We start from the raw sequence: 27984 nt of genomic DNA on the forward strand, positions 1-27984 counted from the left end.
CTTGATTCGACCGACCGTTCTTTTATCTCCAGCAACAAATATGTCGGTGGTTAAGGAATACTTAATCACTTGCCGTATATGTCCACAGCTCGATATAGCAACGCGCCCACCGACCGCGAACCCCCGATTTCGTTACAATGTGGTTCGTGAAATGTATGCATCCGATTGCGATAAAAGGCTACTCCCAGAAAAAACTAAATAAAAGTCTCCCCCGCTCTCGTATTGTGTTTATTATTATGATAAATCCTAGGGGTATACCGTGGTTGAAATTTGGCATAGCAAAACTGATAAAATTACGGCCGCAACCAACATTACATGTTCATGTCTCACGGGCATGGTTATCGCGGAAAAGTAATTTAAAGGCTTTCTGATTGTAGAGGGCGGACAGTTTTAAAATGAAACTCGCCTTTCTAGTGACTCGAAAGTTATAGTTTTTCGAAAATGTGCATTTCAAGAAAAAATTCTGTAACCATTTGTCATGGGAATTTTTCATAAAACTTTTTTGGAATGTCATTCATGGTTTTATATATAATATTTTTTATTTTAACATTTCATTAATTTTGGTTAGACCTCTTGAACTTTTACCAAGCGGACTTTGGACAGTGCAACCATAATATATTTCAAACAGTCACAGACTGGCAAAAATGCACTTTTCTGGAACTGTGTGGCATATATGGTTTTTTAAGTTCATCTAACCTTAACTGTTGCTGGTCTTCTCCGTGTCTTTAACTTTCATGAGTGGAAAGGTGCTGAAAATCACTCTCTTTTCTACCTAAAAAACAATTTTTACTCTAGTTGGGCCACTATATTACCTAATAGCTATATGGAAAGACCAAGTCAAAACTCGACGTATTAACAATCAAATTTAAAATTTGACAGCTGCAAGGACGCATTTGTTTTCGCTATTTTGCTGCCCCGTCCAAAGTCTACATGTCCAATGGTGCTGTCGACTTTCTGCATTTTAATTGTGTACAAATAAGCTAGAGCTTGATTAGTTTTGGTTAGGTTCTTTTACTCTGTTGTTGTTGAGCATATATGTATTTATATTACTATTAAAAAAAGTACATGAAAGAAATAGTACAATTTGGCAACAATGGTCTGCATTCAAAGATTTAACGCCTTTTCTTATTCGAAGTAGTAGAAACTCGTGTATCTTAAATAGGACCTGTGCAATATATCATGAATGCTATATTTTTTGGAAGGTAATTTCTAATAATTTTCAACGATTGAAAAATATATATAACAAATCAATTTTTTGTAAGATAACTAATACGCTATTAGTTTGAAAGTATTATATTCAAACCATTAAATTCTGCGTAACAAGTTGGTTCGGAACTCTTTTTATAGGCGCACCAATGCACAATACATAACAAAAAAGTTAAAGTGCTTTTTGGAAACTGCCCATTTTCAAAAACATCCGATAACTATCTAATTATCCATTGTGTGTCTTATGAACATTGAGCTGCAAACACCGACAGAAAGGGGAATTTCCTTTTCTGTCTGTGTTCAGATTAGTCCACTAAGCATATTTTTTATAATGCTTTACAGTCCATGCGCTTTCATTGACGATGGCACACCGAATTCCTTAGAAACACTCTTAGCTAATGGGCTCTTAGTTTACTTAGGAAATAGTACAAAGAAATTCACGTAATACCGGAAAACTCGGTACAAATGTGAGAATAAACTCAATAAAATTCAAGAAATTTTAAAAGTTCGAGAAAACTTTTTTATCGATATAATCCGGAAATGTCCAAAAACGTGCCGATTCCGTAAAAAGCAATCTAATAAATAAACAATGTTAAAAATGTTAGCAACAATTAAAAACTGCGAAATAAATAAACTTTCAATTAAATTAATCCAAAAATATTATTACAAATGTTAGGAAACATAACAAATGTCCAAAAAAACGGGATGAAAATGAATAAATAATTTTGATACATGGTTAATCAGTTATTTCAATATTACGTAGTTTTTCTTTCCTATTTAATTTTTGATAACAATGGTAGTTTTTAAGATACTGTAAATTAGTTAATATAAGAAAAGTTAAAAAATACAAAAATATTATATATAAATTATGTAAATGATATGTAAATATAAAAATTAGGTCCTTGAACACGAGCCCTTTTATAGAGTAATAAATATCGGTTCGGGTATTTAAATTAAACAGCAAACTAGAAAAATTGACTGTTTCAAACGATGCTCACTAGCAATGGCAACCGTTTAAAGAAAATCTTTAATGAACCTTCAAAAACAGGAACCCAGTAGACTAAAGGCTGGGGAATGCACTGGCCATTGGACACGAACATTTTGTCACGGACCAATCCACCGATTAGTATTAAGAAATATTTCTCTTAAACGTAGCCTTACATTTCCTTTTTCTTACTTATTAAAAGAAAAACGGACGAGACGCCAACCTCTTAATTTAAATTTGATAATTTTTATTTTTTCATTTATTAATTTAATTAATGTTCAATTTTAGCTTTTAATTTATTAATTAATATACAATATCAGAAAAGTTACGAATGTGCTATACGCTAAGCAATAGTAATGTTAATTATACACAATTACAACAATTACACCAAACTTCAAGAAAATATGTATGTTATGTAAATAATATTTTTAATGGCTTGACCCAAATTTTTAATTCACCCCGTACTGAGTACTTTCCACTGCAATGACAAATTTGAATATTGACTTTTATAAGCAACCTAACTAATGAAAATGTCAATACTTTTAATAACTATTAATATTAAAAGGAAAATGGAAAAAAGAATTAAGGAAAATTCGAAAAACCTGAAATTTCCAAATTTCATTGCATAGTTCACCCCTAGAATAAACCTCATGACAAATATATATACAAGATCACACACGCAACATATTTATTTAATGGGATACCAAACAAACTCAAAGCTCTTGAGTCCGAAGCTCTTCTCCGTCGCTTCTTTAGGCGTTTCTTCCGAATCTAGTCCGAGATTGATTAGTTTTATTTTGGGTCTGTAGCCGTTCTCGTCGGCAATGTAGGTAACTACCCTGCTGATACCGTCCCTCCCGTTGACGAAGTATCCACCGATTTTCGCACCGTTCTTCAAACCTTTCTCGTAATGTCCGTGGAAACCTACCGTGTAGTGGAACTTGTATAGAATATCCTTGACGTCTTTTTCATTGACACCCTCTGGAAGCCCATCCTCCATACCTGTTATAAACAATTTCAGTGATAATTATAGAATTTGTGACAATTTTTTCAGCATTCGCCCTGTATATGAGTCAAAGTATATAAATAATCAATAAAATATTACCAGGAAACTTGTCTTTAATCGGGATATCCTGGGGGTTTTTGCCACCTACGTGTATGACGCTGTCCGACACAGAAATGGGCGGAAAACCAGACTGTTTCGACGTAGCTGATCCTGAAACAAATGAATAATTTTGTTTTGCTTTCATTGTTTTGACCAGAAATTTTCTTGCTCGCACCTCGTTGTCCAATCCCGACGAAGTCTTTTACTTCCTGTTGAACTTGCTGTCTTACATCGTCTGGATTCGGAATTGAGAGTGGATTTACCTCCATTTCTGCGTCAGCAAATATAGATTGTCTTTATTAGAAAGAAGAACACCTTTACATACCTTTTGGATTCCTCGAAGATTGTTGATTTGCCGCCCCCAGTCCTCCTGGAATTGAAATCATTATGTATATAAAAGAAGGTAACATGTCTATCTATTTTGCACATTTGACTGGTACGCATTCTGTTGATATCCAGATAAACCTACAGTATTTGTACGTGTTGATAGACAAAATAAAGAATATCAAGATAGATAAAAGAGGATTTTATGGTCAACTCTTACCCGTCGCACTTGATTCAGGGAATTGTTGACCTTGTGGTAGACCATCTAGATTTCCACTTGATTGGGATCCAAAAACACCTAAAAGTTTCAAATATTGAGCGAGATAGAGCACAATTCGTTATACAAAAACATAAACATCGCTTAACATTAGTTATTACAGATTATAATGCCAATCTGGGTAATAGACTACCTTAATCTAGAATGAACTCGTTCTATAAAATGAGGTCGCAACGAAAATAGACATAGCAAAAATGAAATTGATTATATATTTTCAACTGCAAAATACAACCCTTAAAGATGTAACAATACTTAACAGATAGAAAAAACGAACAAGGTCGGGACAATTGAACGTCATCAAACTTGCACAAAATAAAAATATATACTAAAATAAGAGACTAAAGGGACAACTAACCCAAAATTTGATACATTAAAAAATAGCCAAAGGCAAAAAAAAGAAGAGCAGCAGAAAAATCATAAAAGAAAATAAAGGAATGCATTAAGAAATAAAAAAGGAACGAGTCTTAAAGAAGAAACAGGAACATGAGAAGTTTTAAACCAACAATAGGCAGCCTTAAAATTAATACAATAAAAGACCAAAACGGAAAAGGAGCCATAAAAAGGCGATATAATAAATACTACAATAATTTACACACATTATAAACAAAACCTGGACCATCAGATGAAATCAAAATCCAACTCTAATCTAAAATAAGGAATGGAAACTCAGACCTACAATCTGAGATAACCAAGCAGAATGAGAAGGAAAAGAGAATCCCAAACAACTGGAATGAAATCGTAACCATCATTTTGCATCAATCTAAAAAATATAGACACATAACATTCCTGAATGTTATTTAAAAACTCCAAGCTACAAGCAAGCTAAAAGCAAATGCAGATCCTAATTGAAGTGCCATACAATTGCATATAGAAACTGGCTGGTCTTCAATTTTGATTAGGGACAAAAAATTAGATTCAGTTTGCAAGAAGTTCCAGTTAGCCAAGCAGTAATACAAATGATCGATAAAAAATTTAAGCAGCGGATACTAGATGACGTAGTATTTTAGGTATTTTGCAACCTAATTAACATTTTTAAACCTTTTGGCAAATCGTTAAAAATTGTTAGAGATTAAGCATTATTATTTACTATAAAAGTATTTTGCCATGTCAGGAGGGTATTTCAGAACAATCTTCCATTGTCCTCACTTTAAGATAAAGAAAATTCTGAATTGTAGAAGCTTGTTGAAAAAGAGAAATATTGCTACCGAATTACTAAATCTAAAATCACAAGTTCCTGAAGATGATGAAACATAAATTCTTTCTTGTATACCTATTTAATATTTCAAAAATTAAACTCAATATAAAGCAGTAAGGAATAATAGTTGAAATAGAAGATTATCATTGTAAAAGTGGCAAGTTATTTGTTTTATGCTGTTTTATTGTTATTGTTTTGATAATCTAGTCTCCTGGTGGAAAACACTGTGTCCTTCATAACTTCACGAATTTTGATGATGCTGAACACAGTTTTAGCGTATATAGTCAGATTCCTTCAAAAAACGGAAACATATTTACTAATGACAGAGTCGCTAAGGTACTTCATGTATCTCACAATGAGTACTTGTTAAAAAATATCGACACATAACACTCCTGAATGTTATTTACAAGCTCCTTACAAAAATATTTACAATTAGGCTACCAAGAAGATTCGACAAATATCGATCGAGAGAGCAAGCTGGTTTCAGAAAGAGATTCAGTAGAAGTAACCATGAACATGCTGATCGAATTGTGTTTGAACGTTAAACACTTCCCAACGAACTTCTTTCCCACAATTCACAGAGAAACAAAACAGAGGACATTACGTCTTTATAAAAACTAGACTAGGAAGAAAAAGTTATAAAAATATATGAACAGCACTATAAAATATACCAATGATATAGCCTTGAAAGCTACCATAAAACGAACTGCCGAAAATGCTGAAAGAACCATTGGCAAGAAATATATACATTTTTTAGGAGAATTGGAGGGTCTCAGATCAAAAGCCGTCCTGTTAATGTCCTTGTTAGCTTTCACTCAAATTACTGCCAAACAGAGGCATCAGCTGGTGCACTAGTCAATGTATGCTTTAAATCTTTACGAAGATTGAATATTTTTGATGGCCTTTTAAAAGCAGTTTACTGTATGAACTACACCAAAATTAAAATCAAAATCAACATAGGTGAAATGGTCGCAATCGGATTACGATTAGCATCCCCTGAAAATCACAGTATACAATCGGCGCGTATTAAACCCTATCTTTGTTTGGGGATTACAAACATGGACACTTCCAACATCAAACTTGTACAAAATAGCGAATGCACAGATATTAATGGAAAGACAAATGTTAAGTCTAAAACTGATAGAGTGAAAAAGACGCGAATGGATAACAAATCGAATCAAAATACAGACGTAAGTGAGGAGGTAGCTAAGTCAAACTAGAAATTTGCGGATCATAACATCTCACAAAAAGACGACAGATTGAACAAAACGTTATAAACCATATACTTTCGGAAAATAAAAAAAATAGAGGAAGACAAACAGGGCGAACCCAAAGGAACGAACATGGTGACAGACAAAGAACAGAGGAGAAGTCTGGCAGGAGTTTAGGTCCAAAGATGGAACAAATAGTGCTACAGAGGATGGATAGAAAGCCACTAAAGCCAATCATACCGGTCGGGCTTGGAGATCCAGCAAATTGCTGACTTTGTGGTACATTATCTAAATTTCCAGTAGGTTGGAACACTGAAACATCTGAAAGTTATAAAATTCGCTTCTTAATATGTAGAGAGAAAAGTTTGTCTTACCTGCCGGGCTCGGCGGTCCAACAAATTGTTGATCTTGTGGCACACCATCTAGACTAGTTGAATGTTGAGATCCAGAATCACCTGAAATCCGAGACCGATGATTCAAAATATATCATACAGTTCGTTGTTTTCTTACCATTTCCATCGTCTTTGGTAGCTGAACTTTCGAATCGAGAATTAATTAACCCGTGACTTAAACTAGGATATTGAGTATTTTGGAATCCTTTGGTACTTTGATATTGCGGCTTCAGAGGTTGCGGACCAACGCCGTTACTTTGTATCGATCCCTGTTCTGGTTGCGAATTTAGATCATTTTTTTGAGGTTGTTCCCTATCTGGTTTCTGGAAAATTGAGTTCTGGAAGGGAAACTTTTGCCCTGGTACCGGTTTCGGTGTTGTAACGTAGCCACATCCAGCTAAAATGACTTACTGGGTGATTTTTGTTTGTTAGAAAGACGGTGCGAATGCCATTGTATAGCTGAATTACCAGATTCCAGACAAACACCGCCATTTTATGGAAACCAATAACACTTACACTATAAATATTTATTGATATTATAAAATAAGAATATTTTCCGGGAATATTTACCGCAATAGTAAATTATCAATAACTTTTTACGACTTAACTTTGTAATTCTGGATTTTAAATGGAAATATTGGGAATAGTGGAAATGTTTCAAAAAATACCTAAATCTTATCATTAACGATTCAAACTCAATTATTGATCGACAAAAATATCGAATTATTGTGAACATGAGTGACTCAGTGCGTTATTGGAAATTACTTTTATACATTATGCGTTGTTTAAAGTATATTTGTATATATTATATTTTTGAGTAAAGTTTGTAAAAACTGTCATAACCAAATCAAATGAAAATTTATGCAGGGTTACGGAGAAGAAAATGTCTCATCCATCGATAATGACAATGTGTTTTGGAAAATAAAAGCATTTTGAATGATAATTACAATGTTGCGGAATACCACAACCGTCCACCTCAACTTTTACAGGTATTAGCAATAGCATGCGATTTCTACATGTATTTTTGGATTTGTTGGCTGAAGCTTTTACTTGACCAATTATTTTTCTTTATTCACACAGGTCACTGCTAAGAAATAAAAAGTATGATTACAATTTCACTAAATAAAATAGAAATATATGAGAAAATCAAACACTAAGAATACATTTTTTAAACGGAAAAAATCGAAACTCTAATAGCTTGTGAAATATACGCCAGATACTGTCCGTTGTCTATCCTTGAAAAGGCTGACTGGGTTAAACTCTTCAAGATGATTGGTCTAAGTTTTGTACGACCAAATAGACATAAACTGTCGAATGCAAATTTGGGTACGGGGTCTAATGGAGTAAAAGAAAAGATTAATACTTCAATCAATGAAAGCGAAATTTTACGTCTACACATCGACAGTTGGAGCAACATGCGAAATTAAAGAGTCAAATTGTATAATTAGTACACCATCACCGCTGCAGGATGCTGCCATCGAAACTAAGTTGCAAAGATTCACTGCACGGTATGAAGCTTAAGAAGAAAGGTAATTGAAAAATATGAACCAGACAGATTCTTAAAGTTCGTTGCCGATAATGCAAGAAATATGCAACTTTGCTGAAATCATGCTGAGGGAAAAATATCTTTTCTCATGGTCTGCTTACAATCAAGATTACATCGACTCTTATCTTTTTTATGAACGAACAAAACAAACAGAAAACAAAAACGTAGGTACCATACAATTTGCCTGTAAAAACTCTCTGGTCTTCAATTTTGATCAGTTAAAGACGCTACTTTCAGTTTACAAAGAGTTGCAGTGAGCCAAGAAGCAATACAAATGGTCGATAAAAATGTTAAGCAGTGGATACTAGATAACGAAATATTTCAGGCTATAATTTCCCACTTAATTAACATTTTTGAACCTTTTGGAAAATGGTTAAAAAGTCTTCACTTTTCTCTAAAAGTATAGACCAATTTCTATTCCCGAGACTATTGAAGATTTTGAGGAACTTGATTGACAATAAAGTCATATTAACCATGATGTTGATGACAGCGATGACGATATACCTCTTGCTTAAAAATAAAATAAAAAAAACAAAATTTTTTTTGTACAAATTTGGTCCCTTGTCTTTATTTATTAGCTTTTTCTTATTTTTAAAAAACATTTCAGATAATTTCAATATTTGCATATAATTTCAATGTTTCAGGAAATATTTCCGGAAATATGTTCCGAAAAAATATTTCTGGAAATTTTCCATAAGGAAGTACCGGCCGCCCCAGTAAGGACAACGAGGTACAGTATTGGAAAAACCGATGTTCCCAAAAAATTGAAAAAAAAAGAGAAAATGTTATTACCAATTACCATCTTCAATTTTTCTGCAAAAGCGAACACTATTTTGAAGCTGAGTCAAATTTAGATCTTTTCTGTTAGATACCTTTTACTCCATCTTTAAAGTGGTGACAGGTGTTCCAACATCTCCGGAAATAAATATCGATAATAACTTTGGAATAATTAAAAACGGCTTTTCCTAGGCTATCCAATGTGATATGAGTGCAATTTAGTACCCTGCTACCCTGATACCGTTTTCTGACGTCGTGCCAAAAAAAAATAATTTTCTCAAAAACAATGCAACGAAAAGATGTCAATATCTTGGTCCTAACCTAAAATGCGAATAAAATAATTTAAAACTCAAAATTGAATTTTGATTGGCATCTTCACTCTACTTGTTGCCTCTGGTGGCCATTTCAGAACCTCAAAAAAAAATTTGCAGCATTTTCTCTTGTCCGATTTACTTAGTTTCTTTCCAATTTTTAGGAACATCCAACAATACCGTATGCCGTTATCCTTACTGAGACAACAGGTATATCCTGTGTAGTCAAGTACCAGGTACACCTGGCGAATCCACCACAAACTAATACTTTTTATACCCTAAATTTGAAATATGGATAAAATCTGGTACTCCAAGTTCTTAGAATGGCATGAAAAAAGATGATAATTACCGCAAGCTGGCTTAATAGTGGACTGGGTCGTGAAAACGTACGGCGCTCTCGAAGTGGTCTTCTGAATTTCTGGCGATTGCTTTGGTGGCGCATCAGGCAGCATTAAAGGATTAGGGGCTGCCGGTTCCGGAAGAAGACCTAGGCCGGCTTGCTTCCTGTATTTATTGGCTTCGGGAGATATTTCTCCTTTGAACGGCGAACCATCTAAGGCTAATCGAAGACAAATTCGGTTTAAAAAGTTGCTTTATTTCGTGGGTTGCTCCTTGAACAGCAGAGTTACTTACGGGCGCTGATGCGCAGATTCCTCATGCTTAGGATTTTAAAGTTCCCGTTTTCGTCAGTGGCGTACACGGTCACGTGGTAAATACCGTCGGCAGTGATAAACCCGAATTCGCCTTGAACTATGCCTTTTTCATCTGCAATTTGAAAATCGATTGTGAAATTGTGGGTTTTTTTTGAACCGCCATTCGCTGAAAATTTATTTACCCTATGCATGCGTATTAATAATTTTGCTTTTATGTTAATGTTAATATCAAATATACATTTTTCAATTCCGAAAGTGGATCATAGTCCTTCTAAGTCGCTTCAAGAAAGTTACGGTGTACAACTTTGTTGTCGATAGAGAATTTCTAAGCCATTGGCAAACAAACTTAAATACAGCAACATTAGCTTATTATATTATTATTATAGAGGGTGAATATTATTCAATAAATTTTTTCTAATAACTTATCCTTAGTTTACTTATAATTTCCTTTACTTAAAAATGACTTTCAATTTGACGTAAAACTCTTTATACCAAAGGCCTTATCTTAAGACAATGTAATAAAACTTTTTTGTGTACCGCTTTTTGCAACTTTTATAAGCTCATAATTAATTACCATTTAAAAAACTTTAGAATAAATCCTGTTATACCTCAATAAAATAACCCGTTGCCAAGAAAATTGCCCTTCTATATTTCCATGAAATAAATTATTAATTTGCGTTTATGTTTAATAATTATCAAATCATCCAAGTTTCCTGAAGCAAATTTAATAGAATATTTTAACAGTATTTTGTACAACTTGGTTACGGAAAATAACTTAGGATTATTCACTATTATCAAGTAAAATTAAAAACGTGCTGTGATAATTCAAAAATATGTTAAAATTGTCCATTGCATCTAAATGAAAAACGACGATTTTTCTGAAAAGACTTTTTTTATTATGCTATAATTGTGGGTTTGGAACATTGGAACATTAGTAATAATAGTAATAACTGTGCTAAATATAAAGTTCATAATCAGCAAACTAGAAATAAAGTTATCAAAGAAAACTAACATCCCGTATATTGCCAATTATTAATGAATCACCCTCTTTAGAACAGAACTAAAACCTACTACTTTAAACGCATATGAGTTGGCCGACCGAGTTACTGAGGGTCTTAATAACAACAAATACATTGGCTCTTTTTCTAAATTTGTTGACCCCAACACGGTGCGTTGCGAAACCTTGGTGTGGAGGTTAAGATCATCTTGTGTGACAATGATACTTTTTTGAATATTTATTTATTTATTTATTTAAAAAGCATTTGTTACAAAAATTTGGAAAGTCTGTTACTTGCAGTAGTAGTGTAATAAATGAGTTTCTCCAATTTAGTGTTAGACGTTTGTGTTTATTTATTTCATTTTTATCGTAAATGAGACTCTATTTTCAATTTAAAAAAGCAGGGATGGACTATAAAACTGACTAAATACTCTAATGTACTAAAAACGAAAGTTTTGCTTTGTATACCTACATCATAACGTAAGCTAAATTTATGACTGTAAAATCAAATCATTCATTGCGTGTCTCATTCACATAATGGATCCTACAATATATTTGTCACAAAATTCTGAAATAATTAATTTGTTTAATTTCTCAAATACTCCATTCAACGAGTGACCATATATTATTACATAATGTCAAAATATCGAACATGGTAGAAAATATGAAAAAGAAGCTAAAACTAACTAACTGACTAACTAACTAACCAAGAACTAACTTCAATCCACAACAATGCACAAATGCCAGCTCTAGTCATGAATCAACGGCTCCGAATACTAGTTCTTTAGAGTTTCAAAATGTGGAACCTCCTAAAGGAATCCAATTGTCAGCTAAAGAAGAGCCACAAAATAAATTCGTTCTATTGTTTGTCGTTCGGTTTTTTTTACTTTACTTTAAACTATAGGATTAGCACAATACTAAAGTTGAGACTATAAAAGCAAATTATCTACAAAATTGGTGGGGTATTTTTTTCTGTACTCACTAAAGTCAATTAAGCACCGATGGAGCTCACAGAAAGAATCATTTTACAAAGTCAGTTTCGTTTCCTACGAAACATACTTTTGGCTTTTATTTCATCGAAATCCACTTGAAACAATTAAATTCGTTTATGACAGCTGTTTCTGCAACGCCGTGCCTTGATCAAATACCAAATATTAAAATATCCCGAAGGCTATATATATAACCAGGTAGTAATAGATTCTTTATTACCGTTATTGTCGGGTTATAAATTTATATTTAGCAACGAAGACTTCCATAGCTTTCCTCAAATTCAATTTTTTGTTTTTTTGATAATTACGTAAAATATATGAAAACTAGCGTCAAACTTATGCATTTGTGAATTTAAATGAATGGCACAGTTAAAATTCGAATTTTTATTTTTATACATACATTTTGGAACTTGATCCACATTTTAACTTATAAATTAAGATTTTGAGTTTTTCGTAATTTAGTTTTATTGTTCTTTTTTTTAATTTCCCTATGGTGTTTTCAATTTCAGAAGCAATCTGAAGACCAAATTTAGATAGTTGATTCGAAACTTTCTTGCTTGATTCTTCCATGAATTTAATTGTTTTACACATTTTGGCTTTGGTGTTATATGGGATGGAGAGAATGAATCTGGGTCGAAGCTATTTGTTTTAATATTTCATTCTCTTTCAATTTTTTCTCTGGATTGTAGTAAGTAGTATGTGGATAAAATAATAAAAGTCAGCCATTTTGTGTAAGGGTGATTTGAGTTATTATGTATTACTTTGTCCATGTGTGAGAGTTCATGGTAAATGGAAAAATCTATTTTTTTCTGCACTTTAGTTATAGTATAGGTCCAGATAGTTTAAATATTTATCTAGTTCCGCCTCTATGGTAAACCTTATGTAAACTTTATGTATGAGGTTAACATGATTCAGAAATAAATTTAGTTGTCTTTCTGTTCCAGTGAAACAAGCAAAAACATCATCCACCAAAGAAGACTTTTACTCAGATTGTATGATATTTTCTAAATTGTAAATGAAAATTTCTGGTAGTGGACAAAGAGAGTGTGGGTAAACTTACACGAGCTCAAATTAAGCTGCTTTGGCAAAGGCTAAGCAAAAATTACAATCTAGGGAATGGGTGTAAATGAAGCAGGCAGAGTCTATTGCGTTTTATCTCGAACATTGAGAGATCATTTATTACGCTATTAACAAATCTTGGCTTCTTCAGAGCCTAACTGAAACAGTTTCAATTAGGATTTAAAAAAAAAATTGTTTGTTAGCTATAAGTTCAAAAGTGCAGTTGGATCATTTTCCAGAATTAGGAACATGAACGAAAACTTACTATTTACAAAAGCTGTGAAAAGAAAATGGCTTTTTAATTTTGGTGAGAAGTTCGTCTAGATTCGTCGATTTTCTAGAGTGGCAAATTCTTTCAGAAGTTTCAGAGGTTTTGGCTGCACAATAAGGATCCTTAGCATAAGAAAATCAGAATGAGTAGGAAAAGTCGTGGCTTCAAAACGCGCTAAAGAGGACATCAGTGAAGGGAAAAAAATATTTATAGTTTCACTCTCCCACCTGTTGGGATATCTAAGAAGAAGGGAAAAAAAGATACGTTTTTAGATGGAGACCTTTTGGTTCTGGGGTTCCAGTGAACCCTAAATCATAATATATTAATTCGGACTTTTTTGTAGTATTTTGCAGACTATTTTGTGGCAAAGAAACCACCAGGACGAACTGGACGGACATACATCTCGTGGCAATGCAATCGATCTACTCAATTTTGTTACTGAGAACGACGTAGTTCGACAGTGGCTTGCTAGTCACACAACACAAACATTCCAAGCATTTAATAGAGTTGTTTAAGCCTGTTATTGGCTGATTCAAAATAAAAACCGAAAGCTCTCAAGAATAAACATTTTTTGGTCATGCATGGGGTAAGGCGTAATGATACCGCTGAGTTTAGAGCTCATATTCTTTTTTGCAATTTCCTAGTAACTAGCGCAATAAACTCAGAAAATGAACTCATTCTAAGCTTAAATTGAGGACTGTTGTGTCAAAAGTAATTTTTGTAAGTGGGGCGTATTTAACTAGAGGTAAAACGATCAATCGAATTTCTTTTATTATTTCCTATATATTAAAAAAAATGTTCCAATAGTATTAACACATCTTCATTATAATGAGACAAAAGGTTTTGTTGCTATAGATATATATGGGAAAAGAAATAAGACTGTGTTTATATTTTTGATTCATATCATTTCATTTTCCCGTCATGATTCACCAAATACATTTTAAACACTTCTAACGCCAAAAATGCCGACCATTTTCTGAATACACAGCGGCGCAAAGCCTCCATTATGAGCGCACAATCGGTGTATCGAACCTGAACAAGTCAAAGAGGGAAGTTTTAAAAAGCTTTCGCTACGAGTGTTCGGGTGTGTTTTTCGCGGGGAACAAAGCTTTTATACGAAGGACCATTCTTTTCGGCGTTATATAGAGTTAATATTGATTTTCACACAATTGCTTTGTAAAAAGGTTTCGGTGTTTCCGAATAATGGAAAAAACGTTTTTACAACAATGCCCATAAGTTTCCCGAGTGGCGAAAAGTTTGCTCGAGTTACGCGCAAAGAAGGTTGATTGATCGTGATGTTCGTTATTCACCTCTTTTTTTCTTGATGAGTCAGAGTTTCATTGTGGCTTTTAGAAGTTAGTGAGAAGAAGGGCTTAGTGTGCCAAACGTGTAAGCTTTGTTTTTATAATATTCATTAAGTTATGTCGAAACTTCGAAACAGGTACCATCTTCTATAAATCATCACAGGGCCATGCTTACGCAGACCACATAGGCCTGACCTCTAGTGCCATAAGAAAAGCAAACGAAACTTTTGTAAGTTTTGGGAAAGACGCAAAGAATATTCTAGAGGAAATTTCAATAAACAACTGGGCTTCAGGTATTATCAAAATGCTTTTTTAATTTTAAGGGCCCATATGTGCCAATATGACCTCGTTCCAATGCCTCCTAAAATGGCACAGATCCAATGTATATTGATTCTTCCGCACAATTCAAAAAACGCCACAAGAAAAAGTTTAGCATTACCAATTCACGTCACCGAGAAAGATAACCTTACCTTCAAATCGTTAATATAATTATGGCGTCTAGTTTGTGGCCGCCATCTCAAAATCCACACCAAACACTAACTTTCTAAAGATACACTTGGTGAACCTAGCGTATCATTTCATATTATGCAAATTGGGGACTTCTTTCAAATGATTTGGTTATGAACTTGAATGTACCCTAATTCCCGAAACAAAATTTGCCAAGTTGAAGTCTGCAAAAAGGCTTTTTTTTAGACTTTCACTTTCCTGGGGTGGGGTTATCGTTGGAGTATTTACTGTGAAGTTCACACTGGTGAACACTAATTTTGACAATAACATTCTTAACATTTGATTGGTGATTTGACATAAGTAACTGGAAACAAAAGATTTTATAGAGGCCATGAACACAAAATGGATGCCACGGGCCGGTAAAATCTACCAGCGCTAATTGAAAAACCCTTTATCAGCAATTTCGTGTTGTTGTAGCTATCTTCATCTAAGTAAATTGTAATGGGTCTAACAATAAAATCTGGGGGTTTCTCACGAACACATTTTTAAAAATTAAATCTGCCGCACTGGCACTTAAAGTGGGAGAAGAATTTTGCTACCTAATTGCCACGTAGTTTTAAATTTTCAGCTTTGTGTTATTAGAGTCTGAGACTTTATGTATAGTTGACGACTGTGATAGCTCGCTTTTTCCATTATTAGCGCTCTGTTGGGTGGAAGGAAATCTGTGAACCATTGTGTAAAAGTACTGCCTTTGCATCTTCCTGGTAGTTGAATGTTTTCACAAATAAGTGACGATGGCATTTGGGACCCGACAGTTTTCTAAGTAGCTATGCAAAACGGTTATTATTATCATGCATGAGTTTCAAACTATATTTCAATAAGGTAAGTGACTGAACAATTCTCGGAATGGTATTTTCTTATCGCTGTTATGCACTCATGCCAAAATTTGGTAATCTCTGAGATTCCATAAGTACCTGTCGATTGTCTATTTTGTGAAATTTAAAGCTAATGGCGGAGATAACCTGCCAAAGGCTGGTAATTCTACAGCCTATTTGGGTTTCGTCATTGCCAAAACATTTCCTCAGGTTTTCCAATCCTTGGCTTTTACATGTCGTAAACTTTCCGGCTAACTAAATCCTTGTAGTCTTTGTCAAAACATTTACAATTGTTACAGTTTTTAGAATTTGCGTGTTATTATAAATGCTTTTCTTTAATGATACACTGTGTAACGTTTTTCCTAAAACCCGTGATGTTTAAAGTTTAATATTTGACAAATTGCAATGAACACGCATTTTTCAAAGACGTTTGACAGAATGGATCACGAGATTTTGTTGAATACGACGTCAGCTGCTGGTCTTGATGATAACCTTAATGGGTTTTTTCAGGCCATGCTTATCAGAGCGTTCACTATTTGTTGAGCATAATAGCCTCAAGTCTTTTAATTTTACCTCCACCAGGGGCGCCCCTCAGAGTAGCAATCTAGAGCCACTTCTCTTTTATGTCTCTATTATTCACGTAATGACTACTTTCTATTCCTCGGTCGTGGAGAATGGCCTTCTTTTCTTCTATTGCATTGATACTTCTCTATTGGAACGCCGGATGGTAAATGATCTTGGAGTGTATGTTGATAGAGATCCAAGGTTAAACATGGACATCTAGAGTGTATTTCAGTCAGCAGCCAGGAACCTCGGTTTTATATTCCACGAGTCTGAAAATCTTCGGTGTCTAAACAGATAGTCTAGTTAAGACTAAATTTGGTTATGTTTCTATAATTTGGTGTCCCACTTATGGGGTGCACATTAATAAATTAGCAAGGGTCCACAGAAAATGTCTAAAGTAGCTGGCATTCAAGATGGAGGGTCAGTTTCCATCTCAAGGTTGTGACCAAACGAAACTGCTCGAGCGATTCAACTTTGCATCTTTTGCGTCCACAAGAGTAATTCAGCGACCAATGCTGAAACAAGAGCACACTTTCCCAGGCGTGTGACTGTTGACGTATAGTTGAAGTGTCGGTGATATCTGTTGTCATTTATGCAATATTTTGTTGAGGTACATCAACAAATTTCATAGATCCAAACATCGAATCAGCTCTTGGTCGTATTTAACAAATTTGGAAAAGGCAATATTACTTTTGGCAAAAATGTATTTTATGGATATTTTTTTTTATTTTATTATTTTTGGGAAAGAATTTTTGTTCAATATTTGGTCAGACTGAAATAGAAAATTTAAATTGAAAACAATTTCAATTTCGTTTTGCGAGCTCTTTTGGGCGCTTCAAAAATGCCAATCATCGAACAAATCGCATTAGGATTCAAGTCGCTTATTAGATCTTTTAACTCAAAGTGGCGACTCGTGTTTCTTACTTTTTTACATTTTCCAACGGAGAAAAAAATTAATAAAGTTTAAGGATGCCCGTAAAACCACTTTGTAGTCAGGCTGTAAATAATGTTGCGCTATGAACGGCATCAAATACTTCTGTTGGTGGATATGTCATAGGTATATAGCAATTTAAGGCATACATCGTTTGTCTAGATATTTATTTTAGTTAATTAAACTTTCTATCTGTTCTTTTCCTAAATTTGTTTTTTTTTTCATAAAAGCAGCTGTAGCTCATGTATAGCAGAAATAGCAACGAGATACGTTATTAGACCTAAAAAAATATTTGACAAACAAAATTAAACAATTTACACTGAAATAATATACTCGGTGTAAGATGCGTGCATTCACCACAGGTCAAGAACTATGAAATCATTAAAATGGCACAGCTAAATTGCTATTTTTTTTTTCAAAAAAAGCAGCTGTAGTTCGTGTATAGCAGAAATAGCAACGAAGTACGGTATTGGGGTAATAGGGAAAAAACATAAAAGGTAAAACCTAAATTTTACTTTAATTTTAGATATTCGGCGCCCTGAATAACAAATTACCATTTTATTTGGCAAATCCTGTATAATTGGTGATTAATAACAACCAATGAAGTGGAAGTCTTTGCCAGAATGCTCTTAAACACACATAAACATTAAACAAAAAATATTTTAATTTACATGCGCTTCAAAACAGTACTTATTTTAATTATAGCTATGTCACTTCAAAATCTCGAAAATAGCTTCTAGGATAATTTTTTTCTCTAATATCGTACCTCGTTGCCCCTATTATTACACCCAGTACTTTATTAACTTCACCTTTTTTCTCGTATCGGTGTTGTTCCCCGTCTATCGTAAATCCAAATTCGTACGGTCTTCCTTCGTCTGTATCTTTTTCGCTTACCACTAACGACAATGATATGAGAAGCACCTGAAAACATAAATCAAAAATTTTTGTAAGTAGTAATAATAGTGGTAGTTATAATAATAATGAAGAGCTTTAATTTTTCCACCAATAGAAATAACCAAGAAAGTAAACCATGATAGTAATTTTAAGAAAACACAACGAAAAGAAAAATCAGTTACACCGAATTAATCAACCATAATACGATTTCTGGTAGTATGCAAGATTTCTTAACAAGGTAATCAAAGAGATCGTTAAAAAAAAGGCACCGAAAGTTCCAATAGATATTTTCAAAACTTAAAAACACATAGGTAAGGTTGGCGATCGAATTTGAGACGACCGGTATACACATTTTTATACGTGTTTGCTTTAAAGATTTGCTTAGAGATTGATAAACCGAGAAGGCACCACGATAAACAATCGCTTAGGCAAATAACTTAAAAGTGACATCATTGAACGGTCATATTTTTTAAATTAATTTAAAAGGATTTCAAAATTTACGTCCTTAGCCGTTATATACACTCGCGAAGGTCGAGTATATGCCGTAATTAGTATTAGTGCGTGATTTGTAAGACGATTCCTATTACCTTATATTTGCAAGAGGATTGAATGTGGGAGTTCGAATTATCTCTGTGCTTTGCAATATGTGTAATCGTTAAGCTTTTTCTTCTATTTCATATATTCAATTCTATTCAATATAAAAACCAGTACACTCGTATGTGAAATAAATTGAATGAAACAGAGAATTTCCAAATTTCCGTATATTTTTAATGATCGCTAGCTACTATTATGAAATATTTATAGAAACTGTAACAAAATATCAAAAAAATAAAATTGTTTTCCGACATATTATGAATTTTGAAAGTTAAAAATCACGTTTTCAGGTCTAAACATATCTATCGATTTCAACAACTGGAACCCGTTGTTATATATTTAGGGTTGATTTCCTTATAGAAAGGGTTCTACTTTACTGATCTGCGTTGATATTTAGAAAAAAATTAAGTGAATATAGAGTGCTGAAAAAATAACATTAAAAATTGAAACGAAAAAATCTTAAAAACTGACGAGGGAGATTTTGTATAAGCTTTCATATTTTAAAAAATTGACAGTTTAATGCCGCCTAATTTAGTTACTTTTTTATTGTTATGGTTGTACAAAAAAGTTTTTCTTAAAAAATTAATGATGGAGAAAATACTAATACCAAATAAAACAAATTAAAAAGACAGTTTATCATTTGCAATATTCGGAGCAAATTAAGTATTTTTTGAACAGTTTTTATAACAATCCTAAAATTTTTTTTTTCTATTAATCATTTAAGATAGTGTTTTTGATTTTTTTTTTTGGTTTCTAATCATTAAACAAATTAAATAATTAAACTTTTCTGTTAATGATGAATGAACCAAAAAAATTTAAAAATGTGGCTTTTCCATTTGAAAAATGACTTATAACAATTTTTTCATTTAAATTTGTAACGTTAGGTATTGGTGAACTTGTATTTATTTATTTATTAAATATTAGAACATACCAATTAACTCGATCCAATTCTATAAAAAATCTACAATATCGTAATCGCAGAAATCGATAGATATATTTAGACCTGCAAAGGTCGGTATATGAAATATGTTGATAAAGCTTCGAAGAATACAAAAATGCCTTAATATACAAGAGTAATTTAAAATAAAAAAGTTGTTACTTGTCTACAAAGATACAAACACCCTCTATGTATACAGAAAAATTCTGTAATCCCAAATTTTTGGATCCATTTTATGTTTTTTTTATCGATCTTCCAATTTTCATGATTTTTTAAGCAATTCGTCAATTCATTTATTTTAATTGTTTTTCGTTAGTTTGACAACCAATTTTCTTTGTTTCATGCAGTATCATACAGGTTAAAGCAAAATGTTGTTTTTTGTAATAGCTTCAAAACACCACAACTGAAGGGGATAATTCGGTTTACAAACTGTTTGCTGTAATCTTATACAAATTCCATTTCTTTTATTTCCTCTTAAATGTTGCGTTTGCAATAAAACGGTAACTTGCAGTTTATTTAGGTATCACTCAGAAAAGGAAACACCATATCAAAAAATTAATTAACAAAAATTTTAAATGGGTACATTTCCACCTCTTCCAGCAATCACAGTCTTCATGGTATCGAACTAATTAGAATAAATGTTCTTCTGTGAGAAATAACCTGATATTCTTCCATCAACGCCAGATGTAAGTACGGCTGAATTATATTCATTCAAAAAATTCACAACAGCATTGAAATCGGGGCATTCTAAACTTGACAATCCAACTTCATCCATATATTCACTCAATACCCGTGCAACATGAGGTCTAGCATGATCATGTATTAAAGTTAATTGATTTCTAATGAAAGGAGCAAAAAGAACGACCACATCTTGGAGGATATCTTCAGTGACCTTAAACAAACCCTGAATTCATCTGTGAATTGTACCTACATTTTTCCACTGTTCTACATAATCTCGAACTGTAGACAGTATTTCTACGGCAGTTAATACCATCAAACATAAGAAATTATTGCAATACTTTCACTTAGTGGTGCAACTATTCGCTTGACCGTCAATTGCTTACTTCTTAATTGATTAATGATCCACTGTTCTACATAATCTCGAACTGTAGACAGTATTTCTACGGCAGTTAATACCAACAAACATAAGAAGTTATTGCAATACTTTCACTTAGTGGTGCAACTATTCGCTTGACCGTCAATTGCTCACTTAATTGATTAATTAAAAAATCATTATTTAATAATAACAATATATATTTTATTTAAAATTATGCATGTGATATCCAATATCCCAATAATAATATCAAAAAAATTTAATCTGGCAATTCCGCAACCCTACTGTCACTGTAAAACATTCTATCGTAACAATCACATACACATTTTACAAAAATACAGTAAAATTAGCACCATTTGATTGAAAAATTTGCAGCTCATACAATGATTGAGATAATTGTAATGGTAAACAAACAAGGTAGATAAGGTATCATCCCATAATAACCGGCCACCCCGTACAAATTGTCTAGTCCAACAAGAAAAATTGTATATTTGCATGGAAGACCTAGGTACATATAAATCTAGGTTCGGGGATGGTTAATTTGCAAGATAGCGCTTTTACAATATGTTACTCATTTTTTGTCCGATTTTGTTGAAATCTGGCAACATCTGTTATAATGATAAAAGGCTAATTCTGCTTTCTCCAGATTAAAATTGTGAAGTCCAGTGCCGTTAGTGTGAAAGAAATATAGATAGATTAATAGATAATTTTATACACAAAGCCCAGTAAGTATACAATGGATGTTTCGTCAGGAAAAAAAAGTACATTATCGAATATTAAAAAGATGCATGAAATTATATGTATAAACAATACGATAGACACACACATAACATTACGGTACGTAACAATCGAGTATATTTCCAAGCGACAGTACAAACATTTTGATAAAATACACCAATATACCTGACACTCATCAGAACACTTTCACATGGTACGCTTCAATCTCTGCTGTAGAAAGCATTGGCCTACAGAAGGCTCGTGATGCACTTTTTAAACTATCTTACAGATAACGTTTTTATGCTTGGAGGACGCATTTTATGATAATGAGGTCTTGCATAACTTACATACTTTTTGCAAATCATGCGGTTAGTTTTTGGTGTATAACCGTGGACATGTTTGTTATGGGAGTCTTTATTATTTTATATTTTTCAAAAGTATCTTTGCAGGAATGCCTCGGGGGTAGTATCCTTTTTTGCTATATGAACACCCCTCCGCATCGCTAGCCTGTTCCCAGTTTAGAATATTATTTTAAAGAGACGAGTAGGCTGAAGCATAATAGAAAGTCAACAAGGACGTTCCAAAGATAGCGTCTTTGATTGTTCATATTGGAAAAAACGTTTTGTTCAATTTATTACAAACACTATCCACGTCGTGGTCCCACTTTAGGAAAGCATCGATATAAGAGCAAAAAAACTTTGTTGTGTGGTTTAATGTAAAGCGTGAACCAACAACACTGAATGCCAAGTTAGGCAAAAGTTTAATGTACGGCTGTTTTCTCCAAATTTACTGGAGAACCTATTGATCAACTCCCGAGCATCTCTCCATTAGACGAAGATGGGCTTGTCATTCGCATATATAAAAACGCGGCAGTTGCTACTTAGGAACTGAAGAAGGTCATTTACATATAAAATAAAAAGAATCTACCTAAGGTTCCTCCCTCGGGCGTGTCCAAGTTAACGTTAAAAGGATCTGAGTGCACTCCATTTACTTTGACACCTATTTTCCTATGTTTCCTATGTGACATTCTCCATTTATCGTTTTTTTGCCATAATGTCAAAGTCTAAGGATTCGAAAGCCAGCGAAAAGTCAATATAGGCACGCCACTGCAATTTTGGTGATTTACTTTGAATAAGTCATGACCCCCAGCTTAGTTGCGTATGTTGCCTATGACGAAAGATTTTAAAACAAGTTTTTTTTTTACTAATTGTTAGTAAATATATCCTAATATACGTTAATATAAACTTTGGTTCTATTTTTATGGATAACGAATATACAGACATGTTCTTGAAACATCTTGTATAATAACTATCAAAAGAGTGCGACTATTTTGCTGCGACAAAAGTAAAGTTAACGAAAAAAATAAACAAAAAATGTGTGCTCTTCTATGATTTTTAATATAAATGATATCTCTATTGGATAATATATACACATATTTTTAATTTCTAGTTATCTCGTTCCTTTCCCAAAAATAAATTTTGTCAAAATCCAGAAATTTTTGAGTTCCCGTATATAACATAACAGATCATAGCATAAAAAAATAATTGAATTATATAATCATTAAATAATAATAATAATAGCATATCCTTTTTTCTATCCTGTCTTATACTCTCCCTACCTTTTCAACACCTTTCCTATTTACTCTCAATAACATAACCCAAATAGACTATTAGAAAGTTAACATTTTAAAACTATTTTTTTATTTATTTATAAACAAGTCTTTCCTAAAAACAGACGCTGCACAAGGAAAAGGAAACCACAAAATTTCACAAAAAAGAAATACTTTGTCTGTGGACTAGTTTCAATTATTTTTTACAAGCTAAATCTAATTAACAACTAATTACAGCTTTTTATTACAGTATGTTGATTAGTATACCGTCTTAAGTGTCGTTTAAAGACTTTAAAACTCAGAGCAAATAGATCAAGATCTGGATACAGCGGACGTTTGCCAGTATCAAAGAATGTAGGGATTACAATTAAAGTATGTTTCTTCCAAAACGAAAGGACATTTCATCAAATTGTTTCCAATTTTATAAAGAAATAGTAAATCAAAATTTGTTCTACGATTTTCCAAAGACTGCATATAATAAAAACGCTAAAACTAAAAAAATATCTCTGTCTATTAAAAATACAAATTTTCGTTGTACACTCTCCAGCCGTTCGATAGATTTAAAATACATCGGATTCCAGACTGGTGTAGTATATTCCAACACGGGTCTGACAAGACTGTAAAAAATTATTATTAAATATTTTTTTATTATTGAACCCATTAGTAACCCGTAGAATAAATCCAAGACTCTTTTGAGCCTTTTGAACAATGTTTTTCTACGTATATCTTGCAAACAAGTCCCAAATCCAATATAATACCCAGGTCCTTTACTTAGTCCTTTAAGTAGTCCCGAAGTTATATTTGTACTCTTTGATTCTATCCCATTTACAACATATTGAGATCGCACGCAAAACTAAATCTTAGGGAGGGCGACTAAAACACCGTGCACACCGAATTTCTCCAGTTTCAAGGCATGAGTTGGATGGTGTATTTTATCAAAAACTTTGGAGGAATCGGTGTAAACGGCACAAGTCTCGAACCCCTGCTCCATATTGTCCGTCACTGACTGAACAACCGGTACCAAATTAGTTAAGATTTATCTTTTACGAAAAAATCCGTGCTGATTCGGGTCAATAGTACCCTTAACAATAAAGAGTAATTGGTCCAAAACAAGTGACTCAAACAATTTGCCGAAGCGGCTTAGGAGAGATATCGATCTGCAGTTAGCTACATTGGACTTATCACCGGATTTCAAAATGGGCACGATTTGGGCAATTTTCCAAAGTATCCTGGACTTACCAGTTAAGATGGATTGATTGTACAGCAAAGAGAAGGGCTCACAAAGATCGGGGCATGATGTTAGAAATATCGAAGGAAAACCATCTAGCCCAGGTCCCTTTTGGAAATTAACACAGCATAAAGATGTCTTTACATTTTTCTTCGATATATGATCAACATTAAAACATTCTTGTGATGGAATTTAAGAAATAACTTGGATATTTTTCATTCCCATCTTTTCTTATTTATTTTAAATCGTTGATTCAATCTGGTAATAATTCAAATGATACAAAGGAAAAATTTCAGACTGAAGACATAATAAACAAATGCGTAAAAAATATAACAACAATAATAATAATAGTTAATAATATACTAATATTATAATATGATACAATATATAATAATAATCATTATTACTATCACTGGAAGATATACTGTTCCGTGGAAATTTTATTCACTAGTAGGCAGTATAGATGACATGTGCTCGAAAGAGGAAACTTCGGTGTTCACAACTTGGTTGTATTCGATCAGTTTTTCGACCGTTAAAAACGTTAAAAAAAATTCGTCCATTCGAAATGCGATGCACAATCTTATTAATTTATGCGAAAACAAAATTTACAGGTGTTCGTAGGCGAAAAAAAGTTTGGAATTTTATGTTCTACGACCTAGACGAAAAATAATAAAAAATGGATTATGCAAATTTAAAATGGTTGAACAGGTATTAATTAAAAAGTCTGCCGCTGCCATCCGGTTTGGATTCATTGGTTAAGATGAACGAGTCCGCCGAGCTTAATAAGTTAATTTATCAGTTTTTAAATACTTGCGTGCGCCGAATTAAAATAAACTTTGATGAAGTATTCATGGCCGTAAAGAAGTACATTAATTCTACTACATGCTTGTAAAATTTTAATTAAAATCCAGTAACAATAAACCTTTCACTGCTCACGTTCTCGTAATATCAAAGATCATATCAAATATCAGAAATAAAATATGTGCGGTTTATCAAACATCAAGCACGATTGTCATTGATCAAAAACTCATTAAAAAAAACTTTAACCTTTCGCTAATCTGCAAAAATCTACTAAAAAAAATCGCTACTAAGGTGGCCAAAAATAATGTGAGCCTAAAAATGAAATACTAGAGCTTTTGAAAATAAATATCTACAGGGGGTTAGTAATGAAGATAACAATTTGATATCATTTGGAACTGGCATTCAAAGAAAAGCGGAAAAAAGCATCAATTTTCTAAATTACAAAATACAAAAATAAAAATCAATGCAAAAAATGTTTTCGAATATTAAATCGGTGCTTTAATTATTTCCTCATTGTCGATTAATATTTATTGGCAATATTTTTTTCTACGAACAACTCTTCGTTAAAATGTCTCATAATTAAATATTATCTAGATTTGGACTTTAATTTGTGTTGTGTAAAATATTCTAATTTCTTCGAATTCCAACATCGAGTTCGAACACTAAATTGTGAATGGGGAAGTGAAACTAATTTGGGAATTAGTTATCGATACTGCAAGTTGTGAAAATAATAAGTTTATTTCTTTTACTTTAATACGGGTAGATTCAGCCACACTTTGTGTAACACAAACCATCAATTAAACTACATCTTGTTTATCCAAGATTTTTCAATTTTTTCCTGAATAATATTGTAGTCAGCAGATTCGATATTGCCAATAATAGTAAATTATTCCATCACTACCTTCACGGAGATATCAACAAATGAGGAACTACCTGACACATCTCCAGTTTCACTTACTCAAAAATATGGAATAACCATCGGTACTGCACAAATAAAATTGCTGAAAAAAATCATCTTCCTGCAATTCGTATAGAAAGTCGATGGCAAGTTTTGCAACGAGGATACAATCAAAATAAAAAGACCAAGGAAAAAAGGACATCGAGAATATGAAAAAAATGGATGAAAATCGAATAAGCATGTGTGAGAAGAGATGCATGCGGATCAAGAGGGCTGAACTCATTCTGTTAATATAAGTTTATGCAAAAGAGTGAATGACTATAACGTTTTGAAATATTAAAGTTTTACTCTTCAAAATTCATTTAAAGACTAACTACTAATATGAAGATAAAGGAATCCAAAATACGGATTTTAAAAGTTGAATGTTGACACTGTATAAGATGTTTAGAGTCCTCTGTATAATTTTACTTTTTTTTAAATATGAAATAAAAAACATTACTCTTCTAGTGGATATTTTAAATTCTACAGCTACTTAAATTATAAAAAAATACTCATTTTTAGCTGTGGTATTACTTCAAAAAGGTGTTTGATATAAATTTGCGTATCCTATTAATTATATTTGGAATTGCTAGAATAATTCAAAATGCGATAATATAATGGTTTGTCCTACATATAACATCAATAACGCTCGTGCTTTTCGATAAAGCTGGCAACACTGTTTCATTTAAAAGATTTTTCGCTACCTTGAATGTTATACAGAGGGAATTTAAGATACTGTCGTAACAATATTTTATGGTCTGTATGTTGCCTAATATTTTCAGCAAAAGAGCCTGTTTGCACCACTGTGGGGCGTGAGCGGGCGTTTCAAATTAATTTAGCAAACAACTTAAAACTCTAAAATAATTTCCGGTTTCGGAAGATTCAGTTCGGTTGATTCAATACGTTTTTAATTTTACCTTGGCGAGTATATAAGTGAAATATGCGTTGATTGAGTTTTGTTTGCTTTGGCCGGACGGTAACCTTTTTTAAAAATACTTTGAGGCCAAGAGCGACAACTTTAACTCGTTAAGATTAACGTAGGTACCGGTAATTATTGTCGTACAAATTATATAATGTCAGTTACCCATTCATCAACGGTTTTCTAGGAAAAGCCAATTCAATTACCATATTAGTGCTAGGCGTTTGACTTTTTTAAATATATATTTTTTAATTTCTCGCAAATAGATGGCTGAATCTTGACCATTTTTCTTGTGGAAGATAAAAACGATTTCTATTTATACAATTATAGGGTTTTGCTTCTTTTGGTTGGTTTATAAAGTTAATCTTAGCCTCTGCAGTGCTAAGCCAAATAATTAAATTGCTCATTCATCGTCTGTGGATACTTTTGTTGGACAGGGAGCCTTTGATAAGGGCAAAGGTTTAAAATAAACATCTAAAAACCGCGGGTTAGCATAAGACAAAGAATGGCTAGGGACACAAGATATTTAAATATTAATTATTTTATTAAAAAAATCATGAAGGCATAAATTAGATAGACATACAAATAATCATGCTGCGAATTCTGAAGCCAACGAAATTAATGAACTTATGGAAAATGTTTTTATTAGCATAAATAATATATAAAATATTCAATTAATTTTCGACCTATTAAAAAGATATATTTCTATTTGCACTCTTCAGATTTTTACCTGAGACAATTTCCACATAGTGTAAGCTATACACGAAACTAATTACACACTATATGTATAAATAAAGACGCTTAAGGCACTAAAACTTTGAAAGCACACGCACGTACATGAGTGGCGGTCTTTTTATCGCACTTTATGTCAAAGG

The 27984-nt window shown here is 32.8% G+C and overlaps 1 protein-coding gene across 4 annotated transcripts; it reads right to left on the reverse strand.

The window, feature by feature from the left end:
* Positions 1-218: 218 nt before the first annotated feature.
* LOC132697233 (uncharacterized) lies at positions 219-27971 on the reverse strand. 4 transcript variants are annotated; one of them, XM_060662568.1, is made up of 12 exons: positions 27840-27971; positions 18229-18340; positions 9963-10094; positions 9679-9888; positions 6814-7092; positions 6678-6758; positions 6544-6615; positions 3841-3918; positions 3622-3666; positions 3472-3567; positions 3297-3407; positions 219-3193 (listed from the first exon to the last, which is right to left on the reverse strand). In XM_060662568.1, the coding sequence occupies exons 1-12, from the start codon at positions 27855-27857 to the stop codon at positions 2880-2882; spliced, it is 1548 nt and encodes a 515-aa protein (XP_060518551.1). In that variant the 5' UTR covers positions 27858-27971; the 3' UTR covers positions 219-2879. The 4 variants fall into 4 exon arrangements, with proteins under 4 accessions (XP_060518551.1, XP_060518550.1, XP_060518553.1 ...); XM_060662567.1 differs by having other exon boundaries at positions 6544-6624; XM_060662570.1 differs by lacking the exon at positions 27840-27971 and adding an exon at positions 21802-21846 and having other exon boundaries at positions 6544-6624.
* Positions 27972-27984: the final 13 nt, after the last annotated feature.

Source organism: Cylas formicarius, unplaced genomic scaffold (genome assembly GCF_029955315.1).
Source record: "Cylas formicarius isolate icCylForm1 unplaced genomic scaffold, icCylForm1.1 PGA_scaffold_1__22_contigs__length_36826433, whole genome shotgun sequence".
In the NCBI taxonomy this organism is placed as follows: Eukaryota; Metazoa; Arthropoda; class Insecta; order Coleoptera; family Brentidae; genus Cylas; species Cylas formicarius.